Raw genomic sequence first — 25,268 nt, 5'->3', positions numbered from 1 at the left:
CTGTGGATAAGAAAAATCAGTGTGGCAACATCACAGAGGAACAAATTTAACACTATGAATTACATATTTACAGTTTGAATAACACTGTTTAATGCTATATTTTATACAAGAAAAATTAAAAATATCACATCATAGGAAAGCATTTCTAAGGCACTTCAAGTGAAATTATGTGCAATTTGTACTTTTTTTAAAAATTTACTTACATTAGTCTTTCCTGTTTAGCACCATTTCACAATGTTCTGTTCCTATTTCTGCTCTTACTATTAAGAATACACATTACTGATAAATAAAATAAAAAATATAATGTCAGCCTCATAAAAATTGAGCTGTTATAATATAATGTGTCACACGTTTCACTTTTAGTGTAACAGCAATTTCAAAAATGTTAAACATACCATTTCTATAACAGCATTTAATACAAAACATTTTCTAAATTTTACAATAAAAATATATGCTCTTAAAATATTTTCATCAATTTGAAATAACTTTTATTGTATTACTGCAAGAAGTATGCAAAAGCTCAATTACTCAATACACAGAAGTGATATAAAAAAATTAAAATAATCTAAAATGCAACTATATAACTGTACAACTTTCCTTTTATAGCAGCTGAGAATAGCTTGTGAGTACAGTTAAAAAAGGGATGTCAGAAAAGATGGAGATGGAGAGAGAGAGAGAGAGAGAGAGAGAGAGAGAGAGAGAGAGAATCCTTGAGGAGGGCGGGGGCTGGGGGGGGGGGGGGGGGTGATAGAATCGTTAAATATTTGCACAATTAAACAACTCCCTGGGATAAATATTATATCAATTATTGAACTGTTAAATGATGACACAGCTCTCTATGGGGAGGAAGGGCTAGGTTATGAAATATTTATTACAAACTGCAGTTCGTCAGTTCAATAGTTACTGATCTTCGAAAATAAAAAAAATGCCATGGCACATTATCATTATGAATAAATACATCTCATAGAAGCTCATTCAGTTCTATAGCAATGACCGAAAAGTCTACAAATATATCAGCTTGCTTATTAATGGTACTACATCAAGTCATGAAATACAGTTCAAAATGTAAATTAGCACATACAAAAAAGTGACTTTGTAAAATACTGTACATTAAATTTGGTTTTCATTGATCAGTAATCAACCAGGCTGCCCTTCATCCCACAACTTTCTTTTGAAATCAAAGTCCTACAAAAATTTAACTACATTATTGCACTTTGCTTCAGTCCCCAGCGATACTTAAAGTGAAGAAGGAAAAAGAACATGTAGGTACACACACACACACACACACACACACACACACACACACACACACATGTGAAGGATGAACAATGTAACAAGCCACAGAAATAATTTTATGACATAAATATGAAAGGAAAGGCTCAAATTTCTCACCCAAAATGTATTGTGTAACTTTTTAACAGGATTAATTTAAGATTGTCAGCTGGTAGCTACTGATTGTGTAACTTTTTAACAGGATTAATTTAAGATAACTGGTAGCTACTGTAAAACACCCAACTTTACTACAACACTTTTAAATAATAAACCATGCTGTTCAACATCTTTGTTCTGCAAAGGGGAAACAAACTTTGCAGTAAGAAAATTTCTCCAGCTGAGAATACTAACTGCAGCCAATACATAAGAATCATCTTATATAAAAAGTATTTTTTATACAATTTATCTTCATAAAAGCCTTTTTTAACAAAACTTAAACTGTATACAAATTATTTATTGCTTGTCCAGTGTTTGGGACCAACTTATCTTCAGGAACCTAAACTGGCACTAATCACATCTATGTTGGCATAACATGTATTAGGTAACTACTTTTAGTGTTTCTCCAGAAAAGAAAAACTGATAGTTGCTATCAAGTATATGCTCGGATGTGATTAGTGTCAGTGTAAGATTGCTGATGATGCCTAGTTTCAAACACCAGTTGCACAATAAATAATTTATTTGTAGCTTGAAGGTACATCGATGCTGTGGAGTGACAAGCATCAAAACTGTCGTTACAAGTTAACCCTCCATGCTCCAATTTCATCTGTCATTATCATGCTGCAATCTTCTGTTGTTGTCCGTTTTCCATGATTGATGCATAACTGGATGGTAAAGTGTAAACAATAGCACTGCCATCACGTCTGAAGTCTGCTGCTTGAGAATCTGCAGATACTTCAACCCTTACAGGAAGGCTCTTGTTGCCCAGCATACACTGGAAGCTACTGCTGACTGTAACTGGCAGATCACTGCCACGTAACCTGTGTACAGTAGGCAACCAACACTCATGTTTTGTGTACATAAAAGACAAAAGACTATGGCATCTACATTGCACCTAACAAATTATGCTATGAACAATGATTGAGAGGATGGACCACTACAATACTCTAAATGTGATGTTCTGCAGTAATATCTACTGAAAGACAAAATGAACAGATAAAGTTAATTTTTCATTTGGTGCAAGCAATACAGAATGTAACATCTCTCATGCATTAATTAAGTACACAGACATCCATTTAATGCCAATTCTGTATCAACAATAATATATGCTGAAAAATTTGTCACAGTTTAATTAAATTGTAAAAAAAAGAAAAATATTAGGAGAAACAATATGCAACAAGTAATAATTGTAAAATCTTTGTCAGGTGTGAGGGACAAAAGTTTCTCCTTTTTGTTAGGAAAATGACTGTAAACAGTGTTCCCTAAATAATGTTTGTGTAAAATTTAAAAATTGAAGAGTGTTAAGCAGTCTTTACATTCCTAAACCGGAATAAAGAAAAAAGAAGAAAACAAAGTTAAAGCATGACAAGTTACCCTCAGAAAGTGTTAATGAGAGTACGTCATTTAAACACTAATTCATGTAGTTGGGCATATTAATATACTATTATGTCACAGGTAATAATAATAATAATAATAATAATAATAATAATAATGATAATTCAGAAATGCAGACCTTGTAAATCAAATCTTTTGTGCTATTTATTTACAGGGATGGTGAAAATGATGTGAAAGCAATATTTAATGCAGGTCAAAACAAAATTTTAAGCCAATGAAAGACAGCAGATGAAATTCAAAAGTAATCTAATATTTACAATCAACACATGTCCTCAGTTTTGAATTAATCTCAAAATCTGGAATGTAGCCTTGACTCCTTCAAATTTTCATTTACTTTAAGCTAATTTCAGAGTCTTTCTGAAAACTTATCAGTTGCTTGCTGAAATCATTTAACACTAATGAATGCAGGTTTGATTGCAGCACTTCAAGTTAGTTCATCGACTTTTGTAACAAAGAATATCACGAAATAATATTAGTCAATATGCAAAATTATTGTTCCACTAAATAAAGTAACTAAAAAATAGAATTGTAATAAGTGCTTACTCATGGTAACGAGAACATAGAATGGCAACCAGTTCTCCAATTCGATCTTCATTTGCCTGTAAAGACACCACAAGGTCATTGCCTTTGTTGGAGTGTATTACTATTAGCTGGTCCCGTCCAGGACTAACACTCAGGCCAGTTACCTGTAACAATAAAACACTTGCCTATTACATCTGTACTACCTATAGGATGAAACATACATTTCAACAGTGCTGGCACTATGTACTGCCATTTGACAACTGCGAGCAAATGACGGCAAAGAAATAGACACTATATTGAGGCAACATCATGAAGCACATGTTCGTCAACCAGTCTCTCTCTCTCTCTCTCTCTCTCTCTCTCTGTCTGTCTCCACGCACAAAACACACAAAACAAGATGGGCAATGCAGCACAATGTAAGCTGCCTAGAAAGCCTGAAACAAACCACACACTATGTTCACATGAGTTAGAAAGGAGAACAGACGAACTACAACTTAAAAAATAATAAAATGACACAAATGTCCTTCAATATTTTTCAGTGACATACCAGATGAAAGGTTACCTAATTTAGGAATATAGAGTTTCTGGAAATCCTGTTAGCATTTTTAAGTCTCATCTCCAGCAAGTAGTTGTTTTTACTATCCTAATTTTGTAACACAATGAAAAGCAGAAAGAAAGCAGTATCACGAAAATCTGCAACATAAACACTTTTGTGAAAGGAAACTTAACACACAATGTATGTTACGTCCAAATCAGAATACCAAAAATATTATCTGAAGGAAAGAAAGCAAACAGCAGCAGCTAGTGGGGTGCTCTGTAATGAACCAAATATAGGAAGGGGGTATTGGAGAGAAATACTACAGTAGACTGCTTACAAAGAAATTAAGTGAAAACAGAAACACGAAGGGAAGTGTGACATCACGTCATGAATCAAATGGGTGAGACAGCATGAAAGATAGCAGAAAAATTGTGAAGTGTGGACATGTCTTTGATAATGTACAATGAAAGCCGAATATGAGACAATCACATGATGCTTTATTACATATGTTTTCATGAAATGAACTAAAGTTGTCTCAGTTGTAACAGAGAATAATTAAGAGACTTAGCTTGGGAAGACTGCAAACAAACATTGCCACAGAACTGACTTGGTTTTAGAGGAAGACAGGCTAAAAATTAGGAGCTGTAATGCAAGTTGGTGAGGCCATTGCTACAAATATGAAGAGAAAGAAATTTGGAACAGCACGAGTTAAGAAAAAGAAAACAGTTTAAAAATAATTTCTATGTCAGTAGTATTAGACTTGATATGTACGTGTATACATGTATGCACACACACACACACACACACACACACACACACACACACACACACAGAGCAGAGTAGACAAAACACTAAAAATAATAGAAATCCATGGCCTTCTGAGCATAATGCCTCATATTCATATAAAACACAAGACTGAGACAATAAAATAACCGACATTTCAGATGTTATTCAGTGGCGAGCCTCAATGTGTCTATGTACTGAGGAAGGGCACTACACCATATCTAAAACATCTGTCATTTTATTATTTTAAGTATGCTCTACAACACCACCACAGGGATCAAAAATGATTTTAATGATGAGACAAAGTGGTATAATCTTATGTTTAAAGCAGCTAAGTCTTTTTTCATGCATGATACCCACACATAGAAAATGCAATACATCTTTACATTAGTTGAACTATTCTTTGCTGGTTGCACACTAGTTTTACACCACCACCACCACTGCCACCCTCACCCTTCTACTACTACTACTACTACTACTACTGCTCCAAGTTTGTGAAAATATCAGCAATACCTCTTGTACTATTTCATTTTCTGGCCAGCCTTCACTGTAAGCTCATCATGCGGCTACTGTGTGTGACAAGACTGGTTTCTGGGATCCAGCAGAATGAGACTTTTGCCCTTCCTGGGGAAAAAGAGCTGGTCTTCCCTTAATCCTGCTAAATGGGTTGAGCTGACTGGCATTTTCTAGGGTGAGTGATTTCCTCAAAATGACCAATATTTTGGCACCTGTTGGATATAAACTTAGATAACCGTTGACAGGAAGCAACTGTTTGCTGAATGCTATTAATGTAATATGGTAATGGCCAATGAAAATGTCTGGATTTGGCCCTGTGGCTGAATGGCGAAAGGCCAGACTGAAAATAATTATGTGGATGGAAACCAGCTTTGTCATCTGCCTGTTTTCTAGATGAATGTTGCAGCTCAGTTGTCTTACTCATACTCAGTACAAAAAAGGCTGCATAGTAGAGCATGGAGCTATTAGCTAGCTGGAGCTAGTGTTCAATGAACAACACAGAATTCACAAGGTTTACTATGAGACAGTAAATCTTGTTTGCTGAAGAGTGAACTTGATGTGTTTTTGTGTGTGTCCTTCACCTTCTGACTTTGGACTGTTATCCTTTTTTGTTGATGGATGAGATTACCAGTGGGAGACACTAGAAACCTTTTGGAACCAATGTAATGATCAGAATGAATTGTTATGGAACTTCCTGGTAGATTAAAACCGTTTGCTAGACCAAGACCCAAGCCCAGGACCTTTGCCTTTCACGGACTGAGCTACCGAATCACGACTTACAACCAGTGCTCACAGCTGATTGAGCACTTTCTTATGGAAGGCAAAGGTCCCAGGTTTGAGTCCCAGTATGGAACACAGTTTTAATCTGCCAGGACGTTTCAATTTACTTACTGTTTCCAGTGCTTGTTTTCCAACCTAGTGATGAGATCTGAGAGACTTTTGAACTCAGTTTTATTGTTGCAGGTATGGGACTAGTGACTATTTTAAAACTGTTTTGTGGACCAAAGCAGCACCAGCAACTCTTTTTTAGAATATTAATGTACAGTAAGTGTAAAGTGCAGTGAATTGATCCAGGCTGGTCAATAAAATTTTCTGATCAAGTCAGCAGAGCAGTACATCACATAATTTGACTCGTGCACAGCCCAACACTAAGAATGGGGTGGAACTTCATGCGATGCACTTACTGTTGAGAAATGGACAAAAAGAATGTTTCACCCTGTGGCATCTACACGTATTTACCTATTTGGGAACTATAAAAGAATGAATAACAAGAATACTTTAGTACTTTTTAACCTGTGGGATCAACTGTAAGAAGTTACAGAAAAATTAAATATAATAAAAGCACGAAAAATGCGGTTTTCTGGGAAGATCAACACATTACTACATTCAATTATTATCAGACGTCAGATGCATACAAACTTGCTAGTATTATGTACCACAGCCCCCTCACTGTGACTCTGTAGGGGAACAAAAATTCAAGTAATTTGTTTCACAAACATTCACTTTATTTAAAAGTTAAAGTTACAATAATGTAATTTCAAAAGAACTAATTTCTACAAGGGCCTACCCTCTCCTTTAAAATCTGAGAATATTCAGTCACTCACTGAATCATTTCTTCATACACATATGATGCCTGCACAAAATTTATGAAAAAATTTCTTACAAGCAGAACTTCAACTTTAATGAGAAACATTTCACTTTGTCAGGTGATTTCTTGTTTTGTTTTGAGCATTAACAGATCAAACCTTGGGTGTGAACCAATTTGCATGGATGCTTAAATTTACAGCAACATCCATTTTATAAACAGAAAAAAGATGCCAGATCATTACTTAAAATGTCAGAGGAAGGTTCAGCTAAAGTGCACACACAGTTTTTTGCCAGTCACACTTGTATGTTGCACTATATTCACCTCGTGCAGATGGCCCACTAATATATTTTTGGTGTACACGTAACATGCAAATAACAATCAATATAAGCAATTTTAGCATCATTTTACTCTCTGTGTAGTGCTAAATCACAACTACTTCTGCCTCCAATCTTCCAAGATGCAATTATTGTATTCCTCTTTGTGCCACAAAGACATACAATAGACTTCTTCTCGAACTTTTCATTAAACTGTCATTTGAGATGCTATTCATCAGGCCAAAAACTAGAAGACATGGGCAGGGGTGAGCAAATTGCTGAGGTGTGGGCAGTCTTACAGCCAGTCCACAACATACATGATCATGTTTCGTGGCCGAGTGCCTGCCCGAGAGTATGATGGGGGATGGGTACAAGTGCCCTTGTCCCATGGGGTAGCATTGGAACAGCCTGCTGTACAGTAACCAGAGCATGCACACAAAATGTATGTACAGATGTGTGCAGCCCGCCCCCCCCCCCCCCCCCTCCCCCACGACACAACACACCAACCAGCACCACCACCAAGCACAATGACCAGCACCAGAGTGAGTGAGAGCAAGGGCAATCTAGCACACAGGGGTGCAATACCAGCAGCAACTTTGTAACTTTGGAGAATAACATGTCTATAGCTAAACAATCAAGAAAACCTGCAACAACATCACTTCAGAAACGAAGCTCTGTTTCAACCATTAGCATACTAAGCAACACATACATATAAATGTTACAGCATCCATTATACTTCAGAGAAAGTGCAAAAATTAGAACTGGAAGAGAAGTTACGCAAAAAATTCTGTATTACCCTAACTATTCACAGGGGTCCTAGATGAAGCTTTCAGATTCCCAAAGAGGGGCAAAGGCAAATTACTTTTAATGGGACATTCGCGAAACAGGGAGAAGGGAGTGAGACAGGGTTGTAGCCTATAACCGACGTTATTCAATCTGTATGCTGAACAAGCAGGAAAAAGGAAACAAAAGAAAAATTTGGAGGAGGAATTAAATTTCGGGAAGAAGAAATAAAAACTTTAAGATTTCCCGACGATGATGCAATTCTGTCAGAGACTGCAAAGGACTTGGAAGAGCAGCTGAACTGATGGACAGTGTCTTGAAAGGAGGATACAAGATAAACATCAACAAAAGCAAAACAAGGACAATGGAATGTAGTTGAATTAAATCAGGTGACGCTGAGGGAATTAGATTAGGGAATGGGACATTTCAAATAGTAGAGGAGTTTTGCTAATTGGAAAGCAAAATAACTGATGATGGTCGAAGTAGAGAGGATGTAAAACATAGACTGGCTACGGCAAGAAATGCGTTTCTGAAGAAGAGAAATTTGTTAACATCGAGTATAGATTTACGTATCGTTGGGAAGTCCTTTCTGAAAATACTTGTATGGAGTGAAGCCATGCATGGAAGTGAAACATGGACAATAAACAGTTTAGGCAAGAAGAGAATAGAAGCATCTGAAAGGTGGTACAACAGAAGAATGCTGAAGATTAGATGGATTGATCACGTAACTAATGAGGAGGTACTGAATAGAACTGGGGCGAAGAGAAATTTGTGGTGCAATCAAGGGATCACCAATTTAGTACTGGGGGGGGGGGGGGGGGGGAGGGGGGAAGTGTGGGGAGTAAAAATCATAGAGGGAAATCAACAGATAAATACAGCAAGCAGATTCAGAAGGATGTAAGTTCCAGCAGTTACTCACAGATGAAGAGGCTTGCACAGGATAGAATAGCACGGAGAGCTGCATCAAACCAGTTTTCGGGCTGAAGACCACAACAACAACCTAAATCACCTGCATTTTTGATGATGATGATGTGCTGTTGGCTTTTAGTGCTGATTATTTCATCTAATTGGCCATGTTTGAAAATAGGCCTGAAATTCAATTATAATAAGACTAAAATAATGTATAATCAATAATCAAAAATAGAATTGTACAAATCCATACAAATTATAAAAATGTATGGATGTAAGTATGATGTATGTATGTATGCATGCATGCATGCATGCTTGTTCCACATCACCCCTTGAATTGATGCACTGATTTCAACCAAACTTAATACACATACCATTTACTGTCAGGAAAGAATCACTGTGGGAGTAAGAACCACCCACCTATCAAAGGTGTGGTGGTGGGGATGAGAAAGCAGTGTAGTCCACGATGTGAGAACATCCGTAATTTAGTCATCTAGTATTTGAGAATGAGAGCACTTAGGGACTTTCAACAAACTTTGCACATAAATTCAAACGTTTACAAAACTTTTCTCACTGATGGCCCCCACAAAATAATGAAAGAAAAAAAGTTTATTACTTGCTACACTTTTTTCTCTTCATGCAGTAAAACTGCAACATGAAGCATGACATTTTTAATATATTACTTTTTACCACTAACAGTATTCGCGTCACATTTTGCGGACAGTATTCCCAAAATGGCTCAAAGCACTACGGAACTTAACATCTGAGGTCATCAGTCCCCTAGACTTAGAACTACTTAAACCTAACCAACCTAAGGACATCACACACATCCACGCCTGAGGCAGGAGTCGAACCTGCGACCGTAGCAGCAGCACGGTTCCGGACTGAAGCACCTAGAACCACTCAGCCACAGAAGCCGGGCACAGTACTCACATATAACACTGAATATACCATAAAAATTACAATATTGTACTACATTTAGTTCAGGAGTACGACTTAAACACTGAGATGCATGAAAACCTGCACATCGTGCATGACATTTTAATTTATTATTTCTTTACTACTAACTCTATTCACAATACATTTTGCAGACAGTATCCACATACGTCACTGAATGTACCTGCACAATTACATCATTTTACAGTAGATAATTCAGGAAATACAATGTCACAAACATTGAGCTGTGTGAAAATGAAAGTGCGTGGAAAAATTCACTAGACACATAGGTGAAATATGTGTGAAATATATTTGAAACGTGCATACGCGAGCAAAGGTAAAAAGCTCCTCCTAAACCCCTGGAATGATTTCAATCAAGTTTGGTCATATTCATAAATTACAGTCTGAAAACAAATACTGCACAGGTAAGAATCACCAGCCTCATATTGGGGTGAGTGTGATAACGTGGAGAGAGAAGGAAGAACGAAGAGATGGATAGACAGTAAGGGGGAAGGAGGAGATAGGCACGAGCAGGAGGAGGAGGAGGAGGAGGAGGAGGAGGGGTTGGAGGAGGAGGAGATGGGCAGAGACAGGGGGGAGGGGAAGAAGTAGGCAGAGTGATTGAGGAGGAGGAGGAGAGCAGACAGACGGGAGGAGGAAATAGACAGAGATAGGATAGAGGAGGAGATGGACACAGAAAGGAAAGGGGAGGAGATAAACATGGAAATGGGGGGGGGGAGGGAATGGAATTAAAGGGGGGGGAGGAGATAGAGGGGGAAGGAGCAGATGAAGAGAGGAGGGAATTGACAGGGGGGGGGGGGGGGGAGATATGTGGATGAGTTGGACTAGTAGAAGACTCGAATAAATACATAACCAGACAACACCGAGTACTCAGCTAGTTAACAATAAAGTCCAACCCCATTTTATAAGTTTGCGCAGTTAGGGCAGTTGAAGACTAAAACTGGATGGACAGCAAAAGGAATAAACAAATGCTTTCGGTAAACTAACTAAAGTTTTCAAGACAAGGCTTACAACGTTTCTCAAAAGCAAAATTTACAACCAGTGTGTTTTATCAATTTTGACATAGGGCTGTGATAGATGCAAAAATCATTCAAAAACTGATGGTTCCTCAGTGAACTAAGAGATGCACATTAAGGAACACAGAGGTAGGAAAACAAACAAATGGGTAAAAGAACAGTCAGGAGTGAAGATGCAATTAAGATTGTAATGCAACCGAAATGGAAATAGGCAGGATGCGTAGCTGTGAAAATGGATGGTAGGTAGAGCAAGTTCAATCTTTGCTGGATTTCAACAGCTACATGAAATAAAGGAAAATGAGCTGTATATTTTCAACCTGAACAATAACTACATATCTACTGGGTGACAAATATTGGAGACACAAGAGCAATGGAAAACACTTTCCGACACCTTTTTTCTCTTAATTAACGAATGAGCAGTTTTGGAAGACTGAAACTAAATTTAAATATTTGATGGCGTCTATAAGCCAATTACATTATATCTTTATTCCCATGTATCTTTTGTAGTTACTTGTCTTCCATCATCATTACGCCTCTAAAATATACAGAACAGACACCGAGGGTAGAAAAGCATTTCACAAGCAGTAGCAAATTATCAACAGAAACCTTGTTGCATACAACAGAACTTAATTTTTATGCTACCTAGACTACTGGGATAATGTACATAAAATAAGTTGAACAAGAAAGTATACATTTGCATCATAATATTGCATTTGTGTTTTGATTCCACATATCTAACCTTCACACAAAAATATTATTTTCATGGAATAGGTAGACATAGTTTTACACAATCAATCGTTAACTTAGAATGTAAAAGAAGATTACATAATTAATTATGAGAAATTTCCACAATACTGAGGAAATCAGAGAAGCACATGGCAAACATATATGGAAAACACATTAATATTTTGGTCAGCTGCCAGATTATTGGATAAATTTCAGCATATAAAAACTGGCTTATTAGATAAAAATATCCTCACTCATAATTACAACAAATATGTTACAACTTAATAATGACACTGTACAAATAATAATTCTTAGATGCAATGACTTTGCTGTTTTTGGCATGACAACTAGGGACCCATTCTGTGAAGAGACTACACAGCAATATCATCATCATATTCTCCCTACTGGTTGGTCCACTTAATGTCAGCAAAGTTCATCCATTCTTCCTCAGACTATTATGGTATGGTGCATAGTTTTCATTTATCTCAATCTTCTGTTTCTTCCTTAATTGCCAATACAGGATTTTTCAAAATGAATATACAGGTTTTACGACTATGTAGCTATATTACATTCAACTCACAAATATAAGAGCAACAAATGAAAGAGCAACTGAAATACTTTTGATTATATACCTGTGGGCAAAGGAGAGGACATGGAACAACCAAAAGTGGCTGAAGAATGTATTGAATCTGTGAGAGTCTTTCATGTATAGCCCCAACGAATCAATTCAGAAGGCAAGTCGTGAATTAGCAATTCCAGTGATATCTGTGTGGAGATTTTTAAGGAGATGCTTATAACTACATCCGTATCATTTGCAGTTGTTACATACTCTAAAGACTACAATTTACATGCCAACTTTGCAAACAGAACGTTGCTACATGACAACAAAGATTTTGTGGATTGAGTTGTTTTCCGTGATGAATCAACATTTCACCTAAGTGAAAATGTGAACACACATATTGCGTGCACCTAGGGGGTCAGCAAATCCCCATGAGATGGCACAGTTGCAATGGCGTTCCCTCGAAATTGAATGTTTTTTTGTGCTATATCCCGGAGGAAAGTTTATGAGCCTTATTTTTTGGTGAAGCAACTGTAAACGTCATTTCTTATCTTCATGTCCTAGAATTAGAGCTCTTTCCTCAACTGTAAGAAGCTAAACCACTGCCTGACTGGCATAACTCAACATGTGATTGATTAAACAATGTTATACTAGATCACTGGATTGGCTACAAGGGACCAGATGACAGAGTTTGTTTTGCATGACCTCTACATTAACACACAATCTGACACAATGTGATTTTTATCTTTGGAGGTTCATAAAGGATCACCTGCATGTGTCCCCACTACATCTGATCTACCCAACTTTAGAAACAGCATTGTTGCAACAATTACTCCACCCACAATGATCAAGGTTTGGGAAGAAATCTCTATTGGCTCAATGTGCGGTGGTCACATTGAACACCCTGTTTAAAAAAAAAAAGGAAAAAAGAAAAAAACCTGTTTGAGTTTCTCTTTCATTAGATGCGCTATAACTGTAAGCTGAATGTATCATATGCTACAAAGCCTTAAAACCCATATATTCGTTTTGAAACACCCTGTCTTTTCTACTGGTCTCTAAGGTATCAATCAATTGAGCTCTTCTGGTTCCTACTTCCATATCCGTTTTGTCTCACCATCTATAGAATCACACAGAAGACAATTGCATCTCAAAATATGGAATATCTCATTAGATTTTCTATTAATGATATTTGCGAAAGTAGATTTCCTCCTAACTCACTGCAGAACTAGTTTGTGTGTTATTTTGCCTATCAATCTCATGTTTTCTATTATTTTACAACAAGTTCTCTGAATAGTTTTTATTAATTTCTCTTAAGTCTAGAATTCAGATTGCAGAGATCATCTTTTTGTGAATGTCTCAGTGGTCATGGCAACTGGAAAACAGGTTTCACTGATGCAATAACTTTTTCCAGTTTGGTCAACTGTTCTCTCTTATGAAAGGGAATTGTTATTGCAAGATATTCTCTAGCACTTTTTCTTTCCAACGTTAATTTCTAATGTCATAATGATTCGAACACCAGTTACACTTTATCATTTATTGTGTAGATTCCCAACCCCCCCCCCCCTCCCCACAACCCAATTTTGGCTATATCTACTACATGCATGTTTCACATTATTAACTATTCACCCCCACACGTTACAAAATCCAAATTTTGCCGATGCCTCTCAGAAGGTACTTTCCATATGTTACTTTAGGATGCATGCCACAACCTAGTCTTGCTTCTCCAACACTTTTAACACTCTTGGTGTGTCCAATCTTGAGAATTAATTTTGCTTTCCGATACGTAGTATAAATTAAGAATTTGATCTTACCAGCCTACTCAAATTTACTTTAGTATTTCCTGGAATCTGGTTCAACTGAAATGATCAAAAACTTTTTCCAGTTAATATAACAAACAAGGTTTCTCACATGTCTCCCAACCCCATTCCAGTATCACTCTCAACAATCAACAGTATCTCTTGTTCCTTCTCATAATTTAAATCTGATCTTATTTTCCATCTTATTAGATGAAAGTAGGGTTAATGCCTAATGTATAAAACAAACGGAGTGAAACTGTACGATACTATTCTTGCAGGCAATCAAAGCCAAATAATCTCATTAGCTACGAGGGGCGTTCCATTGACAATAAAATTGTTTTTCCTTTTCATCCCATCCAGTAAGTCTCCCTTGACCTGGGGTTGTGGGTGACTTTTTTGATTTTTTGAACTGCCTCTATTTTCATAAATCTCTCCAATCCTTTTACTTCACCCCTCTTCCCTCCCCTTCAACTCTTCTGACGGAAGCTTGCATAAGTTAAACCTTATTGTGTGTGTGACCCTCCCACCCGCCCCTCCCACTCACTAAGAAACTCTACACCTCACCTTCAGTACATACATACAGTGTCTCCACATAGTCTTCACTAAGCTGCACCCACTTGCACCGCTGATGTAGTTACTTCTAACTTCTATCAGCACCCCCCGGATTACCTTTTAGGTGTGTGTTGCACTCACCACAGGACAGCTGCTTGCAGTTCATGGAGATCTGTGAAATGATCGCAGAGATTTCTTAGTAGCCCAAAATATGTGGTAATCAGAAAGGGACACATCAGAAAAAATATGGGTGGTGTGGCACTCCCTGCAATACCATGTCAGCAATGGCAGCCATGTTTGTCTGACTCATACGGGGATGAATGCTATCATGTTGCAAGAGCAGTCCTTCCACCCATTTTCCTCAACATTTCTTTTGAACTGCATGGTGCAATCTCCAAAGAGTCTCCACATATGCCTTACTGTTAAATGGCGGTCCCTGGAGGATTGCATCCTTGTCTGAAAAGACTGTGACCATGTGTTTTCTACTGAAGATGATGTATAGATTTTCTTCAATAGGGTGCTGCCTATATGATGCTGCTGCATCGATTGGGCTTTGGTCGCCGCCTCATGGTACTGGAGCCAAGTCTCGTCACCAGTCATGAGTTTGGACAAGAAACATTCTGGATCCTGAATGAGGTGTTGAATGAGATCACTGCACATCCCTCGCACTGTTGTGTTTGTGCTACATACAGTGATTTGGGAACCAACCTGGCAGACACCTTCCCAAGCTTAACATGTCAGTGCACTAGGCACTGCATACTGCTTCTAACAAGTTCTGTGGCTGCCTCCATTTCCATAAATATGATGTACTTATTCTCCTGAATATGCTTTTTCACTCTTGAAATGTTGAGAGGTGTTTTTACTTCCACCTTCCACAGAAACCACATCGTTCAACACTGTCCTTGATGATCACACTCCATGTGTTCCATTCACATAATGACAGTAGTTGGGAGAATGGACTGTACTACATAGGGATTACATATCTAGTAATTGTTAGACAACAGTACTACACATCTGCAACTGTGATGATGCACCAGATGGTGCATCATGGATGATGGGAAAAAAATAAAGTGTAAACCAATATGGGGCTCCCCTTAATAGAAGAATATCTTAAAACAAATAAACAAAGGTAATCACTTTTTAATGAGGCTACAGACGATGCTCACAAACTGACAGGCTCAACGCAAGATTTTTTTTTTGGGGGGGGGGGGGGGCGAGGGGGGGATTAGGAAACTACAGGCACAGATTTCCGCTTCTTCTACATGTGCACCAATGCTTTATCGTTTAATAAACTAAGACCTTCACTAACAGTACTCCTCAACCACTGAGAGCTTTCATGCTGCCATTCAATTTACAGATGAAATAACTAAGATTGACTGCTGAAAACAAGCACCACCAACCTACATGTAATTTATAGCTACATCCATCCCCAGTGCCCACATGCTCCCAGGTTCTTATACTCATAAACTGACATCCCCTCATCATATATTTGACCTGTCCACTTTATTTGTAATATCCTTCACCATAATCATATTTAAAATCTATGGATTTAAATAATTTTGGACACAATGACTATTCAAACACAGTGATTTTATTCAAACAAAATTATTTCATTGTAACCAGTCAAATTACAACTTTTTATCCATTTTTTTCTTTTTCTCCAGTTTCAGCTCAATAAGGTGATCTATAACATGTACAGTGAGGTGACAACAGCCATGGGATGGAAATTTGCATGCAGTATAAAGCACACAACGTATAAAAGGACAGTGCTTGCCGGAACTGTCATTTGTACTCAGGTTGTTCATGTGATTACAGCCAAACGATGGGAATTAACAGACTTTGAATGTGGAATGGTAGTTGGAGCTAAATGCATGGCACATCTCATTTTGAAAATCATTAGGGAATTCAATATTCTGAGTTCCATAGTGTCAAGAGTGTGCCAATAACAACCAAACTTCAGGCTTTGCCTCTCACCACAGACAACACAGTGCCCAATGGCTTTCACTTAATAACCGAGAACAGCGGTGTTTGTGAAGCGTTGTCAGTGCTAAAAGCCAAGTAGCACTGTGTGATATAACTGCAGAAATCAATGTGGGACGTATGATGAACATATCTGTTATGACAGTGCAGCAAAATAAGGCTGGTGCGACCAATTCTTGGATACTGCTCGAGTGTTTGGAATCCGTACCAGGTCAGAGTGAAGGAAGAAATCGAAGCGATTTGGAGGCGGGCTGTTAGATTTGTTACTGGTAGGTTCGAACCACACTTAAGTATTACAGAGATGCTTTGGGAACTCAAATGGGAATCCCTGGAGGGAAGGTTTCTTTTTTTTTCCTTTTCCTTTTCCTTTTTCTTTTTCTTTTTGAGAAACACTATTGAGAAAATTTACAGAACCAGCATTTGAAGCTGACTGCGAAACAATTCTACTGCCGCCAACATACCTTGCGGGTAAAGAACACGAAGATCAGATATGAGAAATTAGGGCTTATACAGAAGTTTGTGGACAGTTATTCTTCGTCATTCTATTTGCGAGTGGAACAGAAAAGGAAATGACAAGTAGTGGTACAGGGTACCCTCCGCCAAGCACCGTATGGTATGGTGGCTTGCGAAGTATTTATGTAGATGTACACTATGTGATCAAAAGTATCTGGACACCCCCAAAAAATACACTTTTCATATTAGGTGCATTGTGCCGCCATCTACTGCCAGGTACTCCATACAAGCGACCTCAGTTGTCATTAGACATCGTGAGAGAGCAGAAAGTGGTGCTCTGCAGAACTCACGGACTTTGAAAGTGGTCAGGTGATTGGGTGTCACTTGTGTCATATGTCTGCACGCGAGATTTCCACACTCCTAAACATTCCTAGGTCCACTGTTTCCAATGTGATAGTGAAGTGGAAATGTCAAGGCACAGTTACAGCACAAAAGCGTACAGGTCGACCTCGTCTGTTGACTGACAGAGACCGCCAACAGTTGAAGAGGGTCGTAATGTGTAATAGGCAGACATCTATCCAGATCATCACACAGGAATTCCAAACTGCATCAGGATCCACTGCAAGTACTATAACAGGTAGGTGGGAAGTGAGAAAACTTGGATTTCATGGTCAAGTGGCAGCGCATAAGCCACACATCACGCCGGTAAATGCTAAATGACGCCTCGCTTGGTGTAAGGAGCGTAAACATTGGACAACTGAACAGTGGAAAAACATGGTGTGGAGTGACAAATCATGGAACACAGTGTGGCGATTCGATGACAGGGTGTGGGTAGGGCAAATGCCTGGTGAACGTCATTTGCCAGTGTGTGTAGTGCCAACAGCAAAATTCGGAGGTGGTGGTATTATGGTGTGATCATGTTTTTCATGGAGGGGACTTGAACCCCCTGTTGTATCACAGCACAGCCTACATTGATGTTTGAAGCCCCTTCTTGCTTCCCACTGTTGAAGAGCAATTCGGGATGGCGATTGCATCTTTCAACACGATCGAGCACTTGTTCATAATACACAGCCTGTGGCAGAGTGGTTACATGAGAATAACATCCCTGTAATGAACTGGCCTGCACAGAGTCCTGACCTAAGTCCTATAGAGATGTTTTGGAACGCTGGACTTCATGCCAGGCCTCCCCGACCAACATCAATACCTCCCCTCAGTGCAGTAGTCCGTGACGAATGGGCTGTGATTCCCCAAGAAACATTCCAGCACCTGACTGAATGTACGCCTGTGAGAGTGGAAGCTGTCATCAAGGCTAAGACTGAGCCAACACCATACTGAATTCCAGCATTACTGATGGGGGGTGCTGCATACTTCTGATCACATAGTGTAGATGTAGATATAGGTGTAGATGTATTCAGCTATGGCAGCAGACAGCCAACACAAGTGCCCTTGTTACTGGTACATCATCCCCTGCAGTGCCTCTCCTGGGTTCATAACCATACCAACTGGACCCTAAATGACTGAAAAACCGTCACCTGGTCAGACAAGTCCCAATTTCAATTGCTAAAAGTTGATGGCAGGGTTCGAGTGTGGCACAGACCCCATGAAGCCACGGACCCAAGTTATCAACCAGCCACGGTGCAAGCTGGTGGCAGCTCCGTAATGGTGTGCGCTTTGCTTACTTGGAATCGATTGGGTACTCTGGTCCAATTGAACTGATCATTGATTGGAAATGGTTATGATCAGATACTTTGAGACCATTTGCACCTTTCATGGACTTCATAGTCCCAAACAACAATGTCATGTCATTGGACCACAAATGTTCATGATTGGTTTGAAGCACTTCTGGAAAATTTGAGCAAATGATTTGGCCACCCAGATCACCTGACATGAATCGCATCGAACATTTATGGGACATAATTGAGTGGTCAGTTCACGAGTCGATACCACATCAAGTTGCTGCTCTACACCAGGCAACAGGTGGTCACACACAGTATCAGTATTCCATGACTTTTCTGACATCAGTGTATTTAGCCTATTAATACACTGGAGAACAAAGGTTTGTTAATTTGGCTCTAGTCAAGCCATGCAGCAAATTTGCTATTATTTACTTTTTTTAAATAGTTTTTTAACACACTGTATTAGCTTTTATTTCCATTTTTCACCTTTAAGAACATGTACAGAGAGCTCCCGATTATCTGAGTTAATGCAGATTGTAGAAGGCACTAATCGCTGAAAACACGGATACCAAAAGTACAAGTTTTTAGTGGAAATTGCTATTCACTCTATTTGAAAGACACGGTACAAGTCACATTTTAAAACACACTGCATTTATTTGTGTGCTTCTTGCTGGACATTGGTAACCCATTTACAAATTCCCACTTAAAACACACTATATTTTGTATCAATTACTATTAGTTCACTTTGGGTAAACAATCATCCAATTTTTTGGTTTTTTATTTACTTTTCTTCAGTATGACCATTGTCCTTTAGCCGAGAATCAAAACTTTGGTATAGTCGGGAGTTGTTTGTATCAAAAATCATTTATATAAGAATTTTTAACTTATTTCTAAGAACATTTTTTCCATAGATTTTAATTTTCTCAAATCACATCACATTTTAATAGCTCATAAGGAAGGGTGGTGGACCACTGAATGGAGAAGACCAGTCAGACATTACCGAACACTCCATACATGGATAATGTGTCTTACAGAGAAATTTAAAAAAAAATATAAATACCATACGGACACAAAATTTGTCAAAGTACTCAGTATTTACTTGGCCTCCAACAATAACTTGTCTCTTTTCTCATTCTTTGCAGCTATCTCTTTAATGACAAATGTTGTTGACTCAAACATATGCATTAGGTTCTTCACAACATCTTTGTCTTTTCTGCAGCTTACTTGAATAACTTGTGTTATGAAAATTCACCATTTTAGTTCCAAAATGATTACCTAGTTCTGAGCTATTATTCAAGAGTCCTTCAGCTTCCAAGTTTCACAAGCACTTTCAATGAGCTATATCAACTGACTTTAATTATCTATACATTGTTTTTCACATGTATGAATGCAGAAGATATTTGTAGAAATAGGATAGCTGACACTAAACAAAACAGCCTTCAACAATATTAGCATGCAAACAATCCATGTAATATTGATACAGTTCATGAGACTGTGACACAAGCAACAAAATAAAACACTGAATAAAGCTTTTATGCTTCACTTAGTCATGAACAGTGCATTTTCAAAAAGCCAAGTGACCATTCAGGCAACATAAAAATGCAAATGACACATTCAAAAAGTAGCTATGAAAGATGAAATCAAAGAACATATGACAAACTTCCTTAGGGTTTAAAGTTTGAAACATAGTAAGTGTATCCAGTACATCTAAGTTACAGCACAGTATGGATCATCTGAGTTAAGGTAATAATATAACAATTAAACAAAAGTTAAATGAATAAAATACACAAATTAATCACATAAATGTAATACAGAAAGTTCCAAATTGTCAAAGTACGGAGTATCCTGCGATGTTTTCAAAAGGGGAGGGAAAGACTTGTTATAATCAGAATGAATATTTTCATTTACAATACACAATGTACATGTGTCTCACATTTTACCACTGGAAGCTGATGCAAAGCCTAATCGCATAGTCTACGTCTACATATATACTCCACAACCCACTGTATGATGCATGACAGAGTTCCTGTTACACTCACGAGCAGAGCAAGGGAAAAATGATGGTCTATTGCCTTTGTATGAACCATAATTTCTCTTATCTTCCTGGTTCTTATGTGAAATGTACATTGGTGGCAGTAGAATCTTTCTGCAGGCAGCTTCAAATGTCTGTTCGCTATATTTTTTCAACAGTGTTTCACAAAAAGACTATTGTCTTCCCACCAGAGATTCTCATTTGAGTTCATGAAGCATCTCTATAATACTTGTGTGGTGATCGAACCTACCAGTAACAACTCTAGCCACCTGCCTTTGAACTGTTTCGATATCTTCCTTTAATCCGACCTGGTAGGGATCCCAAACAATCAAGCAGTACTCAAGAATGGGTCGCACTTTTGTTCTATATGCAGTCTTCTTCACAGATGAGCTACACTTTCCTAAAACTCTCCCAACAAACCAAAGTCAACATTCACCTTCTCCACTATTGTCCTTGAGTGCTCATTCCATTTCATATCGCATTGCACCTTTACACCTAGATATTTAATCGACATGACTGTGTCAAGCAGCACACTACTAATGCTGTATTCAAAAATTACGGAATTGTTTTTCCTACTCAGTTGCATTAATTTATTTTTTCTACATTTAGAGCAAGCTGCCCTTCATCACACCAACTAGAAATTTTGTGCAAGTCCTCTTGTATACTATTACACTCACTCGATGATGACACCCTCCCATTCACCACAGTGTCATCAGCGAACATCCACAGACTGTTGTTCATCCCGTCTGTCACATAACTTATGTATATAGAAAACATGAGTGGTCCTATCATATGTCCATGGGGCACTCCTGACAGTATCCATTTGCTTTTGAGGACAATGCACTGGGTTCTACCACTGTATAAATCGTTGAGCCATTCACATATCTGGGAACCTAAGCCCTATGGTGGACCTTCATTAACAATACGCAGTGGGGCACCATGTCCAACTCCTTCTGGAAATCTAGGAATATGGAATCTGCCTGTTGCTCTTCATTCATAGTTCATGGGATATCATAGGAGGACAGAGCAAGATGAATTTTGCTCTAGTTATGCCTTTTAAATCCATGCTGATTTGTGGACAGAAGCTTTTCTGTCTCAAGGAAATGTATGAATTCGAATTCACAGTATGTTCAAGAATTCTGCAGCAAACCAATGTTGAGGATATTGATCTGTAATTTTACACATTGGCTGTCATCCTTTCCATTTTATCATTAGATAAATGCAGGGAATCTTCCTTGTAACATATATGTTGGTGATTTGCCAAGCCCTTTACCTAGGAACTGAAATTCAGCATTCTTTCTTTGTGTTGATATGAAATGAAAGTATAATGTTCGACATCGTCAAGAGGAATGTGTTGTTGACTACTTTTCCAGCTGTAGACAGAGATTAGAAATAGTCAATAATCAACAACAGTTTCCGAAATGGATAACTGACAGTGGGTGTTATTAGTCTATATCGCATTATTTCTTGTTTTTGACAGTACAGAGAATTACATGTGCTGCACAGTACAGAGATTTACATGTGACAGATAAACCTAAATGTGTTGCTCTAACGATAGAAAATAAATTAGAAGGTATACATTACAAAAGGGATAATCTGCAGTCAAAAAAATAATGTTGACAGCCAAGTTGGACCGTCAAACCATAAGTGGCTGAGAACTTCAACTTATGTGAAGCCAGATGAAGCATTGCATTATTGGTTCCTGCAGAAGAGAGCAGAAATTTTCCCATACCAGGTTCGACATTGATAGCAAAAGCAGCAGAGTTTCATAAAAGGTTGGAGGATAATTTAATGCTTCATCAGGATGGCTGACTCAATTTAAACACCCCTTTGGGAGTCAAAAAATTGCTGTTAATGGTAAGACGCAATTGATGCTTTGTGTCACGAGTTCTCCAGCTACATCAAATAAAACAATTTTCTCCCAGAAGAGATACAAAGAGCTGATGAAACTGTACCATACTCTAAGAGTACGCTCAAATGAACATTAGCCGCTCAGAGCAAAGCACATGCTACTGGACATAAGCCTAGTAAAGAAAGGCAACTTGTTCTTTACGGGTCAATTCTTACAATAAAATAAAAACAGCAACTGATAACTAATAATAATGCCATTTATTACCAATAAATAGTGCAGTTACTGGTCTCAAACTTCGTCCAGTCAGTAAACAGCCCAGTACATCATAATTACATTATAAATATGAACAGCTATCTGAGGATGAAGCTGTCAGTTCAAAACTGGCAGCAGCACTATTAGTTCCCCATAAATAGCATTACTGACAGGGTGTGGTTGCTGTTATACTTCACTGTAAGAATTAATGTTAGTTCGATATGTGAATACAAACTGAAGCCATACATTGATAATTAAATTAAAAAAAAAAAGCTCTGCACATTCAAAAGAATAATGAATCTACCTCATCATTACATATGTCGGAAAGGAGTTTTGATGGACAGTGCTGTATTCAGAGACTTGTTTGTTCTATGTTTGTACTCAGCTCTGTCATAGCCAGTCCCAAATCCTGTTGAGAAAGGAGGGGGAGGGGTATGTTGTTGTTGTTGTTGTTGTTGTTGTTGTGGTCTTCAGTCCTGAAACTGATTTGATGCAGCTCTCCATGCTACTCTATCCTGTGCAAGCTTCATCTACCAGTACCTACTGCAGCCTACATCCTTCTGAATCTGCTTAGTGTATTCATCTCTTGGTCTCCCTCTTCGATTTTTACCCTCCACGCTGCCCTCCAATACTAAATTGGTGATCCCTTGATGCCTCAGAACATGTCCTACCAACCGATCCCTTCTGCTAGTCAAGTTGTGCCACAAACTTCTCTTCTCCCCAATCCTATTCAATACATCCTCATTAGTTATATGATCTACCCATCTAATCTTCAGCATTCTTCTGCAGCACCACATTTCCAAAGCTTCTATTCTCTTCTTGTCTAAACTATTTATCGTCCACGTTTCACTTCCATACATGGCTACACTCCATACAAATACTTTCAGAAACAACTTCCTGACATTTAAATCTATACTCGATGTTAACAATTTTTCTTCTTCAGTAACGCTTTCCTTGCCATTGCCAGTCTACATTTTATATCCTCTCTACTTCGACCATCATCAGTTATTTTGCTCCCCGAATAGCAAAACTCCTTTACTACTTTAAGTGTCTCATTTCCTAATCTAATTCCTTCAGCATCACCCGATTCAACTCAACTACATTCCACTATCCCCGTTTTGCTTTTGTTGATGTTCATCTTATACTCTCCCTTCAAGACACAGTCCATTCCGTTCAGCTGCTCTTCCAAGTCCTTTGCCGTCTCTGACAGAATTACAATGTCATCAGCGAAACTCAAAGTTTTTATTTCTTCTCCATGGATTTTAATACTTACTCCGAACTCTTCTTTTGTTTCCTTTATTGCTTGCTCAATATACAGATTGAATAACATCAGGGATAGGCTACAACCCTGTCTCACTCCCTTCCCAACCACTGCTTCCTTTTCATACGGGGGAGGGGAAACACCTTGTTCAAAAACCTTAGTTCACCTAGCCCAGGTGATAGTACCTTGTGAGGGCCCCTTGCTAGGTTAACGGTGAAGATCTCAATGGCAGGGAAGGCGAAGATGAATATCATTGGTACGGAGGAACTGGCAGAAGAGGCAACCCTGCAAGCCAATGTATACATCAAGGTAGTGGGTGTAGCGAACTCAGTAGGCTGGCACCGGGCAGCAGTGGACACCAATTCGACTTGATGGACACAGCAAATGATACTTTAGATGGATCAAGATTGAAGACTCATGGGCAAAGCCAATCATAGTTTGGTTCATCAGTCATGATACTGAAATGTGGAAAGGAATTGGAACGACTACGACATATTTCCTGAACGTCGGAAGATGGGGAATCATGATGGCACTTCCTGGAGTAAAATATTCTGGAGGTAAACTACTGCCCCATTCAGATCTCTGAGTGCGGAGTATTTCAGGGGGAGTCATTGAAAGAGATGATCATTTTAAGTTCAAGATCAGGACATGGAATGTAAGAATGCTTCAGACATCAGGAAAACTGGAAAATCTAAAGAGAGAAATGGACATATGTGAAGTGAACATAATGGGTTTAAGTGAAGTGAGGTGGGCGGATAGAGGTGAAGTAACATTAGGTAATTACACAATGTTTTATACTGGTGGAAAGAGTTTTGAACGTGCTGTGGCAATAGTGGTGTGAAATCAAATAGTTCAAAGTGTGACTAAAGTAGTATGCCATAGTGATTGTTTAATGTTTGTGAAAATAAGTTCACAACCAGTGGACATTCTGATAGTACAAGTGTACTTGCCAACAGCAGACCATGATGGCGAAGACGTGGAGAAAATTTATGATCAAATAGAATTACATTCTGATGGCAGAGGAAGAGTAAACATCATAATCACTGGAGACTTTAATAGTGTGATTGGAAAAGACAGAAAGGCAAACATCGTGGGTCAATATGGATTAGGAAGAAGAAACGACAGAGTAGGGATGTTAGTGGAATTCTATCAGGGAAACTTGGTGGTAATGAACACCTGGTTCCATAAGAGTAAAGTAAATTGTACACATGGAAGAGCCCAGGAAACATTAACAGATACAAGATAGACTACATACTCATCAAACACTGGTTTAGGGGTAGTGTGGAAGATGCTAAGATTCTGCCAGCTGCTGATGTCGATCCTTATCACGACCTTTGGTTGCAGACATCAGCACAAGATTGAAGAGGATACAACAGCATG

The 25,268-nt window shown here is 38.4% G+C and overlaps 1 protein-coding gene across 1 annotated transcript in view; it reads right to left on the bottom strand.

The window, feature by feature from the left end:
• Positions 1-1,498: 1,498 nt before the first annotated feature.
• LOC126473155 (unconventional myosin ID) overlaps positions 1,499-25,268 on the bottom strand; it is a 158,401-nt gene continuing 134,631 nt past the window's right edge. The window contains exons 17-18 of the mRNA XM_050100016.1: positions 3,367-3,509; positions 1,499-2,249 (exon numbers count right to left, since the gene is read on the bottom strand). Coding sequence (XP_049955973.1) covers positions 2,045-2,249; positions 3,367-3,509 — 348 coding nt within the window. The 3' untranslated portion in view covers positions 1,499-2,044. The remainder of the gene's footprint in view (positions 2,250-3,366; positions 3,510-25,268) is intronic.

This window comes from Schistocerca serialis, chromosome 4 (assembly GCF_023864345.2).
Source record: "Schistocerca serialis cubense isolate TAMUIC-IGC-003099 chromosome 4, iqSchSeri2.2, whole genome shotgun sequence".
In the NCBI taxonomy this organism is placed as follows: Eukaryota; Metazoa; Arthropoda; class Insecta; order Orthoptera; family Acrididae; genus Schistocerca; species Schistocerca serialis.
The sequence above is the reverse complement of the archived record's forward strand: the minus strand, read 5'-3'. Positions and strand labels throughout refer to the sequence as shown.